General features: G+C 53.4%; 1 protein-coding gene across 1 annotated transcript in view; it reads right to left on the bottom strand.

Moving 5' to 3' along the window:
• Positions 1–17,924, bottom strand: part of HYDIN (HYDIN axonemal central pair apparatus protein) — a 402,419-nt gene that overhangs the window by 2,000 nt on the left and 382,495 nt on the right. Inside the window, exons 76-85 of the mRNA XM_045293924.1 lie at positions 17,162–17,331; positions 14,710–14,908; positions 12,797–12,955; positions 9,489–9,766; positions 7,897–8,116; positions 5,281–5,493; positions 4,502–4,665; positions 3,656–3,806; positions 2,330–2,560; positions 1,037–1,261 (exon numbers count right to left, since the gene is read on the bottom strand). Coding sequence (XP_045149859.1) covers positions 1,037–1,261; positions 2,330–2,560; positions 3,656–3,806; positions 4,502–4,665; positions 5,281–5,493; positions 7,897–8,116; positions 9,489–9,766; positions 12,797–12,955; positions 14,710–14,908; positions 17,162–17,331 — 2,010 coding nt within the window. The remainder of the gene's footprint in view (positions 1–1,036; positions 1,262–2,329; positions 2,561–3,655; positions 3,807–4,501; positions 4,666–5,280; positions 5,494–7,896; positions 8,117–9,488; positions 9,767–12,796; positions 12,956–14,709; positions 14,909–17,161; positions 17,332–17,924) is intronic.

The raw sequence follows: 17,924 nt of genomic DNA, 5'->3' as shown, positions 1-17,924 counted from the left end.
GGGCAGTGAGTATTTTTGGTTGTTTGTTTCTTAATCCCTATTTGACCATGAACCCACTGAAGTGCTTACATGTTGAATGACCGGCCCAAAGCCGCACAGCTGGACAATGCTGGGGAGGCAGTCATGGCGGGGGGTTGCTCCCTCCTATTAGGTTCCATTTCCTTCCAAGCGCATGGAATATGGAACTTTCTGGCTCTGAGTGCACGGCGGGGGCAGGGGTGGGGTGGGGGAGCAGGCTAGGGAGCAGAAGTGAAAGGCTCCACGGCACCATGGAGTTGCTTTTCTGTAACAAATCCTGCATTTCAACAGGTATGACCGCTAGTATCTGTGGAGCGTTTGATATGGATTAAGCACTGTGCCACCCCCTCCCCGCACCCCCAGCAATCTTTGGAGGCTGGGGGCACTGGCGCCATTGAGTTGGTGTCGACTCACAGTGATTCTATAGGACAGGGTAGAACTGCCCCTGTGAGTTCCTGAGACAGCCATGCTTTACGGGAATAGAAAGGCCCACCTTTCTCCTGGCGAGCAAGCTGGTGGTTTCAAACTGTGGACCTTGCGGATCACAGCTGACTATGTGACCACTATGTCACCAGGGCCCCTCCGTGCAGAGGCAGGTCTAGAAAATCCCACTGCCATTTGACTCCTGGCCTAGAGAGGGCAGGTGAATTCTCCAACCGGTGAGCGAGCGAGGAAGAAGCTGGGGTTCAAGTCCAGGGTGTTCACTTGCACAGCCTCCACTCACTGCCCCCTCACCGGCTCCCCGGCCACTCAATGGGAAGCAGACATCTCCCCACGGAACTGGTTAAGCTAGAAGGCCAGTAACGGAAGAGACTGGGGCCTGGATGGCTTTGTTTCCAGCGGGGAGTCTCCAGGCTTGAGTCAGCCCTCCCAGGTGGGGGCCGGGCAGCGTGACACGCACCCACCCTCTCAGAGTTTCAGATCCTTGCACTGTCTGTGTCCTCCTCCTGAGACTGTGGGACCAGGACTTCTGGCCAGGGCAGGGCAGAGGGCAGAGGGTAGGGCAGGGGCTGCTCACCCTGCACAGGTATTCCGTCTTCTGCCGGGTATAATTGGTGAACTTGGCAAAGACGCTCTGGTTGTTGCCAATCACGGTCTGGAAGTGGACGGGCTTTTCAGGCAGGGCGGGAATGGCCTTCAAGTTGAGCTCATACAGGTAGTAACCCAATTCGCTGTTGTGCAAAGAAAGCTTCCCGAAGGTTTCCCCCGCTTTTAGTGGCTGGAACTCAAACGAGAACATGCCCTGGAAGAGAAGGCACAGCCCCTGTGATGCTGAGGGTCTGGCCCACCCCTGGCCAACCAGCCTCCTGCACATGGCCTCCTAGCAGGTGGGCTGGCAGACCTGGTACTTCGCCAACCCATGCCCAGGGACCCTCTGCCCAATCAGCCCAGCTTCTCTTCTCTACAACCCTTGGGTGGGCTCGGGCCCGGGTGCTGCTGTATCTGGAACTTTCTGAATCTAAGAATAGCTCTGTGAGCTTCTCTCCTGAGCAGCCTTCTTCTGGTGATGGGTGTGGGGTGCTGTGGGCAGGAGGGCTGCTCATCCCAGACAAACTTCCCGGTCTCTGCCTTCATCTGAGGTAGGCGTTGTCCTTCCCCTACTGTCACCCAAGGCAGAGTCAGACCAAACCCAAGAGCGCTGCTTTTAAAACACTCCGCAGGCCCAGGAGGGGGAGGTCGGTCAAGGACACCGGGGTTGACCCACTTCAGCAGGGGGTCGTGTTGTCACTCACAGGATGAGGTGGAGCTCGGAGCTCTGAAACGAATGTGTGAGGGATACTCTAAGTGGAAGAAAGGAGGTCAGGAGAAGACGACGACATCCGTCGATGCATGGACAGAGAGGAGACTGCGCGGGGAGATGTCAGACTGTTTCGCTGTTATCTCAGGGCAGAGGGATAGGATTGCGGGACATTTTCACTTCCCGTTTCCTATGCTTCTGTACACTTAATTTTTTCCTTTTCACCATGTGCAGGCAGTGCCTTTTCATAACCTGTCCTTCGTCTTAAGGACTAGGGAGTACAAGAGGACTCCTCAGATTTGCAGATGGTTAGTCGCAAAGGGTGCTTGGGCAATGTGAAGATGTCGAGTGAATGGACAGACGCAGAAGCCAGGACTGGAACTGAGAGGCCCTGCCCGCCCCACGCCCCGCTCCCTCCAGGGTCACGTGAGGACTTTGTGAGCCAAGGAAGGAGAGGGCGTGGGTGTGATGCTCCCCCGCCTTCCTGACCGCCACTAGGGCTGGTCCAACCTGAGAAGATGTGCCCGTGGGCCCAGGGGTGCTCTGGGGAGGAGCCCCTGCCCCGGTCTGTACCTCGGAGTTGGCTGGCACTGCAAACTGGGAGGGCAGGCTGATCTCGGTAATCCTGCATTCGGTGGAGAAGGTCACCGAGTAGGGCAGCGGGTTCTCCAGCTTGATGGTGGCCGACGTGCTCTGCCGGACCGTGCTGGTCATCTCGATGGCCTTGATGGCCCCGGAGGGGATGACCCGGAAGCTCACTGTGTAGAAGAGGAACTCGTTGGTGGTCTCGTTCCGGAAGATCACCTGGATGTGCGGGGAGACGGGGAGGGGGCGGAGGGATGAGCTGAGTGTGGGCCAGGTCCCCTGATCGATACATGTCTGTTCAGAGAACACCTGTGGTGCCCCCCACCCCCGACAGTGGTCCACAGTGACCGCCCCACTTTACTGTCACAGAAGCAGTGTACAAGGGCTCCGCATCTTTATGTCCTTCCATTCCAGACATATCTTTGTTCTCACGGGGCCGGAAATCTGGGGATCCCACTCAGCTGCATCCCCTAACTCTCGGGAGCGCTCTTCCCAGACGCCCCAACACTGCTCAGCAGACGCCCCAACACTGCTCAGCCTCCGTGGGACTTTCTAGTCCAAACATTCCAGGTTTCATTTCCAGGGTCTCTCAGGGATTTGTTTTTAAAGTGCCCTGTTCTTGGTTCATGAATATAATAATTACCTTCCTTTTCTCCTTAGGAGTGTGAGGGGGCTTCAAAAAGTTCGTGGGAAAATGCCATCATAAAAAAATTATCCCCCCCCCCCAAAAGATTCCATGTTTCTTCCCAGGAACATTGTAAAAAACATCTCCGACACAGGGCAGTTCTACCCTGGTCTCACAGGGCCGCTGCGAGTCGGCTATTTCTCCCGGTGTGCCTGCCTGGGAAAGCGGACCTGATGTGAGCGGCCTGTCCCAGGGTCTACCAGGGGAGGGAGGGGACAGGCACCACCCGCTTTTGGCCTTGTGGCAAAGGAAGCAGTTGATGTTGGAGGAAAGTAGTCACCCCATTTCCTTCTCCTGTTCCTGACTCACCTTCCTCTTGGTTGTCCCAGGTGACCAGAGCACAATTGCTGTGTCCTCTCTGGTCCTCCAGGACGCCAACGCCCATGAGTTTCTATGATTCTGCAGCCTTGAAGGCTGGCCCTGGGCTTATGTGATGGGTGCCCTGCATACCATGGCCAGGAGTGTAGGGCCACGTCAGTCTGACTGGTCAGCCCCATAGGACGAGGTGTCTGAAGTCACCCTGCATAAGCTGGTCCAGGGAGGACATCTTGGCTCCCTCAGACCAGGGTGCTGCCTCAGGGTGGGCCCCCCTGGACTCCAAGGGATGCAGCGTCTCTGACAAGCCATACCTTGGCAGCGTATAGGCCCTCCTTGTAGGAATAGAAGTTCAGCTTATAGTCCTTCTTTGAGGCAGACAGCACATCAATGTAATCGAGGCCCTTTAGGGTGATGCTTAGGTCTGCCTTCTCTGGTTTCGTCATTTCCACAATGACCCGGAATCTGGGCAACACGGAGCACACGGAGCGAGGAGAGAAGGTGAGACTGTTGGCCCTCTAGCCTTCCTTTTGTGGGAGTCTGTGCACCAGGGCTCACTTCTGGACCAACGACTGGGGGCTGTGTGTGTGTGTTGCCGGCATTTAGTTCTTGTAGTGAGGCACCTATCCCTACTGTCCCCATTTTAATGATAAGGAAACAGAGGCCGAGGGAAGTGAGATAACGTGCTCAGGCGGCTGGCCAGTAGCTGGCAGAACTGGGATTCAAACTCAAGCCTGGGTCTTCATCATCTAGGTAAAGCAGGGCGTGTGCAGCACCTCTGCTCCCAGCCTTGGCTCCTCCTCTCCAAGGGGAAGGACCGGGCTGGTTGGCCTTAGGCTCCTCCAGACCTTAGATTCAAGGACAAGCCCCCAGGGACAGTCTTCTCTGGCCTTCTCTGGCCAGTGGCTGAGATGATAGGGCAGAACACTAAAAAAATAACAAGGGCAGTGGCCGTTATCTATGACAACGACAGTAATAACAGTGAACGACAAAGCACACATTTTTTTTTTTAAATGCCAGGCCTTGTTCCTGGGAGTTCACAGTCGCCATGTAGGAATAGGAGACTCTCTGGAGAGACCAGGGGAGGGGCCAGGCTAGACAGTGGAGGCCCTCCCTCCACTTCCTGTCCCCTGCCTCCATCCTTTCCCTTGCTCGCTCACCTCTGCGGCTTGTTCAGCCAGTTGGTGATGGGCAGGAGCTCGGTGTAGGGTGTCTTACATGGCACTTCACGGTAGATATTGGCCACAGCTTTGGGGAGCTCAGCCATCCCATGCAGAGCATATAGCCAGCCAGTCCCGTCCGGGAGGGGGAAGAAGAGGGTCCCCTAAGGGGAAGAAGAAACGGGATGCCCTTTATTGGATCCCAGGGTTGTAGAGACTCTGCAAGCGAACATGTCACTTTGGGAGAGTGACCTGGCAAGATGACGTCGAGCTCAGAAAACTGTGTATTTGGACCCGGAATCCCACGTTAGGGAACTCGACGAGGAAACACCTTCCCGAAGGCAAAAAATCCCTGCATGTGTTTAGTTACTGTAGAACGCCTTGGAATATGGACGAAACACTGCAGGTACAGAACGATGGAGCAAGGGGGCGGGGTATGCTGGCCTGCGGGCTGCCTTTCTTCTGGGGTCACGAGGACCATCTCCACAATGTGGGACGGACAACACAGCTAACAGTTTCTCCCCCCATGCTGTGTGGGACTCATTTCAGAACAGAGCAGCCCCTGGATGAAGACGTGGGATGGCCAGGGCCGCTTCAAACTGGACAGTTATTCTGTGCGCTTCCCCATGGCGCCATGGTGAGCTGCAGGCTCCCCCTGCCCCCTTGGATTCGAACATGCTCTGGGCTCAAGCTCCGCCTTCTGACCGCTCTCACACAGGTCCTGCCCTTCAGGGATGCCAGGGGGCCGGTGGAGGTGGGGTGGGGTGGGGTCAGCCTACCTGATGCTTGCGATTTTCCACATTCATCGTGCGCGGCCTGTAGGTGATCTCATAGGGCTTGTTCTGCTGATGGGCCTCCAAGGTGATGAACTCGGGCCCCTCCCAGTGCTCCCCCTCAAAGATGGGGTGCAGATTCCAGGTCTGGTTGGTGCGGTTGGACAGCAGGATGGTCTGCGTGTGCTTGGAGCGCACCTGGCAGGTGAAGTTCACCACCTGGAAGAAAGCAGGAGCCTCACCCTCTGGGCCCTGCTCCCTGGGCTGCCTGCGGGGAGGGACTGCTGAGAGAGGACGGGTGCTGGCAATGCCTCCCATCAGGAGCCCCACCCGGTCACTTCCTTTCTCTGTACCTATCCCCTGGGCACTGTCTATGTGCCAGCACTGCTCTCAGTGGTGGACAGACAGCAGTGAACAAAGTCCTAAGTACAGCTATCTCAAAGAGCTTGTGGCGACACAGACAGTAGACAGGTGCCTAGGACACAGAGCATTGAGGATAGGAATCCACACTGTAAGGGGGAAATAAAGCAAGGCAGGGTTCTAGGGAGTGTGAGGAACGAGCATGCAGCTTAAAATTGGGTGATAGCTCGCAGGTAAGTCATATTTGATGAAAGGCCACAAAGGAAGAAGTCTTGAGATAGCTGGCGGAAGGAAGATGGTCCCAGCCAGAGGATACAGCCATCACAAGTCAAGGTCCTGACCTTGGACCAGTGGCAAGAAGCCAGTGTGGCAGGTGTGAGTGGTGTGGGGGAGACAGGGACAGGTAAGGAGCCTGTTTGCCTTCTATTGCAAGATGCCGTAGGGGCGTGTCTTGAGGAAAGCATGTCATGATTCCATCAGGATCCTGCGAGGAGCGCAGTAGGCAGGGGAGAACAGAGGAAGAGAGACCACGACAGGCCAGTGTCAGGACTGGCATGGACTGACAAGACTGGCACCGCTAACCATAGAGGTGGTGGGCAGTGGGGATGGAGATTCCAGTTGTATTCTGAGGAGCCAGTAGGATTTGATGATGGTTTGGCTCGGGTGTAACTGAAAGAGGAAAGGCTCCAACATTTTTAGCTTGAGCAACTGCAAGAAAGGAATTGTCCTTTAATGCGGCGGGGTGCCGATTTAGGGAGGGACCTGGAACTCAAGTTAAATGTGAGAGGCCAATCGGGCGCCAACTGGAGACCTCGGGCAGGCAGTGGGACTTACTCATCTGGAGTTTAAAGGACAGTCCAAGGTGAAGAGGGGGACTTCAGAGCTGTCAGTCTAGCAATATATTTACAATATTTTTTTAAGGTCAGGAAACTAGATGCTCTCATCAGGACGTGAGTGTCTTTAGGGGGAAAAAAAGAAAGGATCTCAGGACTAACTCCTGGCTGGTGTGGTCCAACTTTACCAAAAACCGGAAGGAGAGAAGCAAGAGCAGCCAGTGAGGTAGGAGGAAAACTAGGAGAGGGAGATGCCCTGGGAGCCAGTGAGGCAGGACTGAAGCATGGTGCCGAGTCAGTCCAAGTGAGATGGGCGTCAGAACTGACCGCTGGGGTCAGCAGTACGCAGAGCCTGCTGTTGCCATAAAGACAGTCAGATGGACAAAGCAGACCCGCATAACAGTTGATTGTTTCCAAAGGTGCAGAGACAATTCAGTGGAGAAAGAGCAGCATTTTCAAGAAGTGGTTTTGGAATAATTGGATATGCATATGTAACAACACATTTTGATTCATACTTTGCACGTACAGAAGTGAACTCAATTAGACTGGAGATGTTCAAGTAAAAACACTTTTGTTCAACTTTAACAGATACTTCGGCCAAGGAGATATGTTGATGGTTAATAAATATCTGAAAAGATGCTCAACATCATGTGTCACTCGGGAAATATAAATTAAAACTGTTGTGAGGCACTGCTACACACCTTTGACTTCACATTAGAATGGGTGACAATTTAAAACTTGATCATACTAAGTGTTGGTGAGGATGTGGGGCAACTGGAAAACTCAGAGATTGCTGGTGGGACTGTAAAATGAAACCACAAATTTGGTAGATGGTTTAATAGTTTCTTAAAAACATAAACATCCACCTGCTACATAACCCAACCTAACCATTCCACTTTTAGAGAAATAAAAGCAAACGACCTAACAGAGGCCCCTTCCAACATGTTTAGAGTACATTTGTGTAGTTCCATCTATGCCAAGTTTTTGAAATAACAAAATTAGAGCCAGGGAGATCAGGTGTCAGGTTTACCTTAAAGGAGGTTGCCACCTTAAACAATGTTGACAGGTCACACAGCCTACAGCCACTGTCAGGTCTCTAGGAACATGTCTAACCGGGAGGGTTAAAAAAGCAATGCCATCTCCCCCCCACCCCTCTGAGACGAGAAAGCTGTTAACTCCTTGTTCACAGACTTTGTAACAGGGGATGTGATCTAGCCAGGAAGTTAGTGCTGGCTTCCTGGCGAACAGGAATGGGCCTGAGGGAGAGGGAGAAAGACCGTCTCAGCACTGGGGCAGTGTGTACAAAGGCCCCGTGGTAGGAAGGGGCAGCCTGAATATGTGATCTGAGCACTGAGGACGGTCTAGATAGTGTCTGGCTGGGTTCTGGCCACCGACCAGTGCAGCCTCGAGACAGCACTTCTTAACTAACCTCTTTGACAGCAGGTAGTCCCACGCAGACTCCGGACAGGGTGAGGCTCAGGGGATTGCTCCCCTGGATGAAACAGGGGATGTTCTTATAGACACTCTCCTTCCCCATCTCCGTGGGGTGGTAGTTCACTTCAAAAGACACTTCCGATCCGGCCGTGATATAACCTTCTTCTGGGGTGATGGAGAAATGAGGCTCTAGTTTTCTGGCGTCCCACTTAAACCTTTTTCAAGAGAAGACATGGCGGGCGGTTTGCCACTCTCTGAGGGTGACCTCCATCCTGCAGGGAAGGAGATCTTCCCTCCTGGAGAGCTCCCCAGGAACCTTACAGGAAGAAGACACTGCAGGTACACTGCAGGTACAAGCAAGGTACACTGCAGGTACAAGCCAGGCCAAGCAAAGGTGGGTGGGGGACACGGGACAAGAGAAGTTCCTGTGTCAGTTGATCCAGCTCCCTCTCAGAGCTATGCCATGGCTGAGACGTGGCTGCATGTTACCTGTCACCCTGAATGCGGAAGCCCCGTAAGTCACATGTGTGGGAACATACACATGAGCATGCAAACACAATCCCTGGTGCACCCTGAGCCACACGGCCAAGGAGACTGTGGTTGCCACGCCCTGCACTGCCTATGAGGGTAGATCTGAGGGGCTAAGGATGTCTCCTCCACCGATAGTCCCATCTGTACTGTGTACCGGTCCTGTCCTCCCCTTCTGGGGTCTGGTGCTTGGTGCAGCAGGAGACAGAGGTGGTCAGTGAGGCCAGTGCTTTTAGTACCAGGGCTGTCACAGTGACACCCACCCCTGCCAGTTCTGTGGCCCCTGCAGGTGTGGGGGGCACAGCCTGAGGGGCCATGTCAGCATGCCCAAGCAATAATGGGGGCAGGCACCTGTCCAGCACAAGGGAGGAACCTGGGAAGGTGAGCTGTGTGGATCTACCTGGGCCCCAGGCCTGTATCTTTTCTACTTTCTGATAACGTTACCTTGGGCAAATGTCACCTGATCTCTTGGGAGCCTCAACCTCCCCTTGGAAATGGGAATGATTTAGTACAAGAGGCTTCATGCTTGCTTCGGCAGCACATATACTAAAAGGGACTTCCAAAGTTTGTGGAAAAGCAAACTGAAAGAACAAAGAAGTTTTCCAGGGACTTTCAGGAACCCCTCGCATATGTCTCCCAGAGGACTCTATGACAACTAGATGAGACGCTACCTGTAGAAATACTAGCATTGCACCTGCACACAGTAAATGCTACCGGAATGCCTCATCTTGGCACCGTGTGTATGAAATAGACCAGTGTTAGCTTCAGCCTCTTAGAACCATTTCTGGGGTCAAGTGAGTGAGCCATGCCAAGGCCTTCTTAGGACAGCACCTGGCATAGCCTGGGCACACTAAGCATAATGCGCGCTCTCTCTCATTAGTTCTTAGTAACCATGGAAATAGCAGCCACCCTGACCAAGCCACCACTGTCACATGAGAGGAGTGGGGTTGCCAATATGGAAGGAGGAGACAGGGAAGAAGGCTGCAGGTCTAGTCCATCCAGGTGGAGTCCAGGGACAGATGTCTCTGCTCCAGCCTGGGGCGGGCCCCTGGCTCCTACCTGGCGCCCACGTCGCCCGTGTTCAGCATGAGGATACGCCGGGTGGCTTGTGTCTGAAACACGACGGCCCCGAAGGGGAGGAGGTCCTGGTCCAGGGAGATCTCCAGGGCCTGGCAGCAGCCGTTGAGCAGGAAGAGGGGGCGCAGGAGCCCCATGCATTCCATGAACACCTCCTCGGAGAAGAGGGGGATGCGCTTCTTCGGGGCAAAGATCACTTCCACCTTCATGATCTCTTTGGGCTTCAGGCTGATGTTGTTGAAGGGCGTCAAGGTGATCACCTACACAGAACCACAGACAGCTAGACTGGGGCCACATTGACCGGATGTCCAGCCGCTGGGCTGGCTCGGCCTCGGGGTCCCATCCCTGCCTGCTCTCATCCTAGGGGTGCCATCGTCTGGAAGGGCCCTGAGGCTTTACAAGCCTCCGTTTCCTCCCCTGCACACTAGGGATGGTGTCACCGACTTGTTCTACGGTGAAGATGGGATCACGCTTGACAGGGTGGGAGATAACAGGCACCGGGAAATGCTAGTCCCCTCTCCTCCTCCTTTTCTAGCCCGAGAATCTTGGGCAGCTGGCTGTCCCTTATTCTCACAGTGGGAGGGATTTTCAGCCTTTTCTTCCGACTCCCTTAAGAAAGAGTAATTGGGAATAAGAAGCACTCGGTGCTTGGGTTCGTCTGATAACTCGGTCCCTGGGCTACCTGCAGCAGACACCCCTGCAGCCGTAAGGGTACAGCTTGCCGGCCTCTGCCCCAGGCCAACGGAATCAGAAGTTCCATCAGAGAGCTGGGAGCCTGTCTTTTCCAAAGGGCCCTGGGTGACTGGTGAACTCTAACGTTTGTGAACCACGGCTTGGGTTTCACTGGCCACTTATGTCTCCTTAGTCCCCAGTAAAGATCCAATCAAAGGGAACGGAACAGGGGCCAGCACTTTCTTTATCCTTGGCCTCTTTGGCTCAGAGCACAGAGTGGTCTACATCGGGACAACATCATCTTGATTCTCTTGAAATCCAAATTTCTGGGTTCATAGAACCGGGTGGACCCACCCCCACCCCAAGGACCTGGCCCCTCGCTGTCCACTTGCACCTTGAAGGCACTAGTTCCTCACAGTTGCCTTTAGGCGGCTCAGTAGAGACCTCTGGCCTCAAGCACTGAGTTCTTTTGGAAGATGATCTAGTGCAGAAGCAGGAACTCGAGGGCCTGACTAGCGGCTGTGTTTTGTGATGTGTGGTGTGTCCTTGGTAATTCGGTTGCTGTAAAGATGGGCTCTGAAATCCTGCTTGCGCCCTGATACTTCCCAAGAAATAAACACGAGAATGACCCACAGGAGTAGAACCTGCTTTCACCACCTTCTCTTCAGAGCGCTTTCCTGATTAAAAGCATACTTATTCACAAGAAATATATTTGGAGGCATTACTTTTTGGTGTTCTTCTAAGCATTTAGCTTTTTTGACAATCAAGTGGACGATGGAAGCAGGGAGTGAAATAATGAGCTACGTGGCCAAATTGGGAGAGTGATCTTAGAGAAGTCTCCAACATAATGATGCTGGAAGCTGGTCTTGGGGTGACAGTGCCAGGGCAGGCCACTCTGGCAGCTTTAATCTGACTACTAACAAGGCAGCATGGGTGAGGCCAAACTGCCAGGGTCCCTGGCCTGCCGGAGCTGAACATTTTCCTTTGGCATCACCGGGAAAGGACAATGACAAGAATGCTCTCCTTCTCTTGATGCCCCAGTGGGCAAGGTGGACCCTGAGGTGAGGTGAGGTGCCCCCTAGGTCTCTGCTTTGGTTGGCCTCTCAAAGCCAATTCTTCTATATCCTTAAGTCCCCAGATGGTCCACAGTGCCCCTGCCATACTGAACCATGCCGAGTTCTCTGAAAGCAGAAAACCCTTCTGAGCCTACACACCTTTGCCTGGAAGAATGCCCCAACCTGTCTGCCTGGGAGAAGTCGCTCCATCCTGCCAACCCCATTAGGCCTCTTCCCGCTGTGAGGCCTTCCAGGGTTCCGAGAGTCCTCCTCAGAGACACAGGCCTGCCTGCCCCCTCCGTCCTCTGAGCACGCCTGCTCTGGACTGACACGGTGACTCGGCACTTTTATGTAGCCAGGGGGTTGCAGTGACACCAAAAGAACATGAAGTCTCCCAGGCCCGTCCCTATGTCACCGTCACCTTGGTATTCCCAGCACTTGCACATATTGATTAAATCGATGCAAGAGAACGGGGTCAAGGGGTGAACACAGCCTCCTGGCTCCCAGAATGGAACACTTCCAGGCCAATGTCCAAAGGCTACCGGGCACTGGTGATTAAGATAGACAATAGGGAGCCAGGACTGCAGCCAGTGTCCCCACCCAGGGAACGTGGCAGGTTGGATATGGTGGAGTGTACAGTGGGGTGGGTAGGCTGGCCATGCGGATTGAAAACCTTCACTCCATTTGACCCAACAAGTCCATTTCCAGGCATTTGTCTTGAGCAGAGTCATGGAGACACACAAAAGCTCAGATACATGGAGAGTCCACTGCTGCTTGTAACATTAAAAAAAAAAAAAAATCCTCAAAATCCCTGAAATATAGAACTGGTCCATCTGTGTAATAGAGTGATAAATAGGGCATTTAATGGCTTGGAGAAGGTTTAGGAACTGTTGTTAGATTACAAAAGCAGTGCTCAAAACAATACAGACATTAAAATGTTATTGTTGTATGAAAGAATGCCGAAGAAAAATATTGGTGTCAGACAGTGTAAGACATGACAAAATAATAGTAATTTATAAATTATCAAGGGTTCATGAGGGACGGGGGTAAGGGGGGAGGGGAAAAATGAGCAGCTGATACCAAGGGCTCAAGTAGAAAGCAAATGTATTGAGAATGATGATGGCAACAAATGTACAAATGTGCTTGACACAATGGATGGATGTATCGATTGTGATAAAAGTTGTATGAGCCCCAATAAAATGATTAAAAATATATATTGGTAAGGTAGGCCCCAAATGTAATGGTGGTTATTCTGGGTATGTGACTAAGGGCAGATTTTATCTATATTGATGATTTTCTGTATTTTTTCAACTTGCTACTGTGCGCATATCAGGTCTACTGAATCCCACCCAATCAAGGTCTCCTTCGACTTCCTTTTGCTACCATTTAGAAGCAGACACTCTCTCTTAGCCTCGGGTTCCTTAGATACAAAGTAAGAATCCTGTCTGTTGTGGTGGTGACACGGCAGCTGGTGGAAAGCTCTTAGAATGATCTGGCCACTTCTGGTGCCCTGGGATGGCTTGTCCTGCCATCCTATCCCAGGGAAGCAGGAGGGGTACTGACCTTGGGTTCCTGGAGTTCTGGAGCCAAGTACAGGGCTGACAGGTTAAATGTCAGCTGGGCATGGCTGTTGTTCATGATGGAAACTGTCTTTTTCATGACCTGCCCAGGCAAAACAGCTCCTAACTTCACAATCCTATTGGCTGGATCCAGGACTAAAATCTGTGGGGCAGAAAAAGAGCAGGAAAGAAGGATTCAGTCGTTCATAAGAAAAAGAAACAGAAGGTATGATGTGTCTACCCTGGTGAGCAAGGGAGGCGCCACCTCTTCCAGTGCCAGCCTGTTTCATCCCAGTGCCCACAGCGACTCCTGGGGGCCTGCGTGGGTCAGAGTAGAACTGCGCTCTACGGGGTTTCCCACTGCTGCGTCTCTGGAAGGCGTCTGCCAGGCCTGTCTGCCCTTTTCCTGGAGGATGGGCAGTCACTCACTCAACAGACATTCCTATACATAAAATATCCACTGGATAACTTGTCACACAACGAAATCAGTCCAACTGGGCTCCATGCTGTGAAGGAAGAGCCCTGGGTCCCTTGACAGCACCCTGCAGAGGTCTTCAGAGCAGACCTCCCTGAAGAAGCCAACTTTACATGAGTTGCCAAAGGAAAGGTAGGAGCGAGCCACTTTAAGAGTCAGGGTGACTGAGGTGGGGGACAAGACCCTAAGCTGGAGGGAGTGGCTACCAGGAGGAAATGAGAGAAGATGAGGTTTGGTGAGGTGGAAGGAGGCCAGGTCTCAGAAGGTCTTGCAGGCCACTGAGGGTGAGGGGGCCGGGCTTTATTCTGGGGGCAATGGGAAGCCAGGGAAGCCGAGGGACCCAATCAAATGTGTATTTTGTGAGCGTGTGCTGGCTTGTTCCTCTGTGGAGAATGGAGAGGACACGGCCGTGAGGCGATGACTGAGCCAGGACTGATTTGGACTAGAATGGGGGCAGGAGGTGGGAGGAGAACGACATACACATGTTGAAGGCACCGACTTAAATGTTGGCCTGGATCAGAACAAGATCAGGGTGGGACTGACCCCCAAGGAGAGGGCCCCACAGGTCACTGAACTGGACCTCTCCCCACCAACTGTGTTTAACTTGAACGCCAATCCACAGGGTTCCATTTGGTCTGAGAAAACCCAGAGCGGCTCTCCCACCAGCCTGTGAGCGGGGGAGCACACACGTAAGCCCACACTCGGTCTCCCCACAGTACCCAACACCCAGTGAGTGCCGAATGAAGGAAGGAATGAATGAAGGCTACCAGGAAAGAGCTGGTCTCTGCCCTGGATCCAGACACCCCTGTTACTCTACCATCTCCAACACGCTCCTGTGCTTTGAGAAGGAAGAAGGCTGCAAGAATGCCCTCTCCCATTTTTCTTTTCTTGGCTCTTGAATTGCTCGATTCATTCTGGAGTGTCCTGGAAGGTTTTCCGTGCTCTCCAGATCCCTAGCCCTTCCATTCAGATGCGGGCACCCTCGCCAGCAAGGATGCCTTCCGTGTGTTTCCCAGACTCTGGGACTGGCCCGCCAGTCCCTCTTTACCAGGGGATTCCTGGAGAGAAGAACAACCCAAATCAAACACGAGCCTGGCGGTTGTTGTGCAGTGGGAAACGTGACTCCGTGGCGTGTCAAGAAAAGCTGTCCTAAATCTCAAACTTGCTTAACACAAAGGATGTCCTAATGTGGGAGTCCAGGCTGCTCTCGGGAAGTGGCATGGGGTGGCCTCAGCTTCCTCTGTGACAAGAATCTTTGCCCAGCGCCTGTGACGTCTGGCCTGAGATACAGTCTCTGGCTCACCGGAAACTTACTTGACTCCCCGTGGGCCTGGCTAGGCTCCGGGAGAGCCACCTGGGAGTGGACCTGCAGAGGGAGAAGGGTGGCGGGAAGGGCGGGAAGGAGCATGCCGAGCCCAGGGATGTCCCTCCCGGTCCCTTACCTTCATTTCTGTGCCTTTCCCTTTAATTTCAATGGTCTGTTGAGACAACCCGTTTATTTCAAAGGGGATGAACTCTCGATAGCTGATACTTTCTCGGGGGTAGAAGGTGATGGGGACCATCAGCGTCTTCCCTGGCTTTATCACCTCAGCGCGGAAGTTCACCTCGAGGTGGGCAGTGTTGGTGTACAGACAGTCTATGCTGCGGAAAACCCAGAGGCGGGGGGGAGCATGAGTGCTGAGGAGCTGGCCCCTGCCCCTTGCCTCTCTGCCAGGACTGGGGACTGTCTGCTGCAGCCGCAGGATGTGAGAGCTAGAAGGGGCCTCAGCAATGAGCCATCCACGCACACCCCAAGCTCCTGGAAGACTGGGTGTCAAAGTGAAGTCTCACGAGCCTTAGCCCTGTGCGCTTTCACTGGACAGACCCCTTTCTTGATCGTGCAGCTGTGGGTCGGTGTCTCATAGGAGAAGGTGCCTCCAGAAGCCATCGGGGAGCAGAGCACGGCAAAGGGGCATGTGCACGGGCTCTACGACCCTGGGCAAATGACCGCTCATTTCCGTCTCTGTCGTCTCATCTTTAAAACGGGAGCTACCCAATCGGGGTGGCTTTGAGGATTAAATCAAGTGCAGTGAACAAAGCAGTCACTCAACAACGTTCCATAAAAGTGCTCTTGCTCTAGCTATAGGGGCGCTGGTGGCATAGTGGTTACTGGTGTTCGGCTGAGCCGTAAGGTTGGCAGTTCGAAACTACCAGCCGCTCTGTGGGAGAAAGACGGGGCTTTCGACGCCCGTAAACAGTTACAGTCTTGGAAACCCACAGGGGTGTTCCACCCTGTCTTATAGGGTCGCTATGAGTCGGCGTCCACTTGATGGCAGGGAGTTTGGTATGGTTGTTAAAATGACACATTATCAACTTGAAAAAACTCAAAACCTCCTGCCACTCAGTGGACGGTGACTCAGCATACCTCTAGGGCAGACAAGAGCTGCTCCCGCGGCTTCTGAGGTTGTAGATCTTCAGGGGAGCAGAAAGCCTCATTTTCCTCCAGCGGCACAGCTGGTGTGTTTGAACTGCTTGACTTGTGGTTAGCAGCCCAATGCCGTCGCCCACTACCCCCCCCCCAGAGTTCCTCACTCAACCAGAAGGGATCATGTCCACCCCTCTCTATCTGTGGACAGAGAGACATCGAGACCTCTCCATTGCAACCTTTCTAGCTGCTGTCGGTTTCTAGAGAAGGAGGCCAGCGAGGCCACTGAGTAGAACCCAATGCCTGAAACCAAGACTTAGATGAAATGAAACCATGCAAGAGTATAAGTAGTTGAGAGTGTATGAGTGCAAAATAACGACGACGACGACGACGACGACAATAGTAGTTAACAATGAAGGGCTGCTGCTGTGGTGTCCCTGGAGATGAACTAATTGAACCCTCATCAGAGTTTGGGTCAAACCAAATCCACTACCATGGAGTCAGTTAGGGCCCATGTGGGTGCGGCTAGGTACCGGAAGCCGGTTCTGACTCGTAGTGGCCAGACGGACTGTTGTACAATGGAATGAGACACTGCCGAGTTCTGGGCCCTCGGCACAACTGGTTTATGTTTGAGCACATTGTTGCTGCCACTGTGCCATTCCATCTTGTTAGGGTTTCCTCTCTGTTCTTTGCTGACCCCTCACAGTGACGATATAGAGTTTCTGAGGCGGTCAATCTTTACAGACACGGACAACCTTACCTTTTCCCCAAGGAACGGCTGGTGGGTTTGAACTGCTGACATTAGCGGTTAGCAGCCCCACACCTAATCCACAGCATGACCCAGGTTCCTTACTAGCCTGTGTCGGAGGTACTCATCAGCCCCCACTCCAGACAAGGTGGCAGAAGCACAGGCAAATTTAAAACCAGTTCCCAAGATCACTAACTAGGGAAGAGCTGGGATTTGCACCTAGGAGACACATGGCTAATTAAAGTTTAATTAATTAAAACAAAAAACATAAAACCTAAGCCAGCTCTTCAGTTGCCACACTTAAAGTGCTTCCCTGGCGTGGACATGTAGCCGCAGCAACCAGGTTGGATGGTGGGGATACAGATCGAGAGGGCTCAGAGTGGACTCAGGTCTCTGGGCAGTCAGGTCTGGAATGAGGCCTTGACACCTGTCCTGGGACGTTCCCTCCGGGGAAGGTGCCGACAGGTGAGTCTGTATCAAAGGCTGGGGCTCACGATGGATCTGCCGAGGACTCCGTGGTCACTCTCCTGAGAAGTCTCCGCAGAAGGGAAGTATGTGGAAGCCATTGGGCATTGCCCTTGCTACTTCAGGCAAGAGGATTTTTTTTTAGCAGCACAGCCACAGACCATTACCCTTGGGAAAGGGGGGCTTCAGACAGATGCCCCCTTATTTCCCACAATCCTCCTCCTCTGGTCTTGGCAGGACACCCCAGCAGCTGTGGGCTCACCTGGAGCCTACTTACCTCATGGACATTTCCTCCTTGTTGGTGATAGACAGCACCTGCTTGTAGGGGGGCATCCCTGCCTGGTAGATGAAGCAGGTCCCAAAGTTGTAGCTGGTGAAGGAGAAGTGCATGGCGGGGCTCACGGAGTACCCTACGATGCTGCAGGTGAACGTGGGGCCGTGGCTGATCTGTGGGGAGGGGGTGGTGTGATTAGGGGGAGTGGAAGAAAGGGCATGAAGATCTCCGGAAAAGGAGGGAGGCAGCGGGCGCTCGGGATGCTCTGTGTCCAGGGGCTCCATCCTCCAAAGGCCTGAGAGCAGGCCAGCAGCCCTGTCTATTTCAGAGAAGCCAGGGGGCAACTCTGCACTCAGATCCCTTCTTGGCTTGGGCTTCACACTAGCAGCATTAGTTCAACTGGAAGGCTGATGGGGCAGGGGGAGCCAGGCACTGCTAGTTACCACCCAACATCCACTCTCCAAGGGCTCCTTACTAACAACACTCTGATTGGCTGCCAACGTGCCATCCTCACCTGCATCCAGGTGTGGCCACGGGCCACAGTTCTGGCTAGGTACTCATTGGGTACCTCAACGATGCATGAGATTTTTTTTGTACCAGGGAAAGTACGACAGCCCCCACTACCAGCAACCACCAGGAGCTTCTGGCTGAGCACAGGAGCTATGGGGCATCCAGAACCAGGAACAACAGTCTCTCAAGATGGAGTGCCCTCCCTCCACTCAAGTACTCCCTCAACACAAGAATACTTTCTTCTATTAAATTGGAA

Source organism: Echinops telfairi, unplaced genomic scaffold (assembly GCF_000313985.2).
Source record: "Echinops telfairi isolate 266 unplaced genomic scaffold, ASM31398v2 ScPeMD7_2291;HRSCAF=2852, whole genome shotgun sequence".
Lineage (NCBI taxonomy): Eukaryota > Metazoa > Chordata > Mammalia > Afrosoricida > Tenrecidae > Echinops > Echinops telfairi.
Note: the sequence above shows the minus strand (reverse complement) of the source record. Positions and strands in the feature narration are given on the sequence as shown.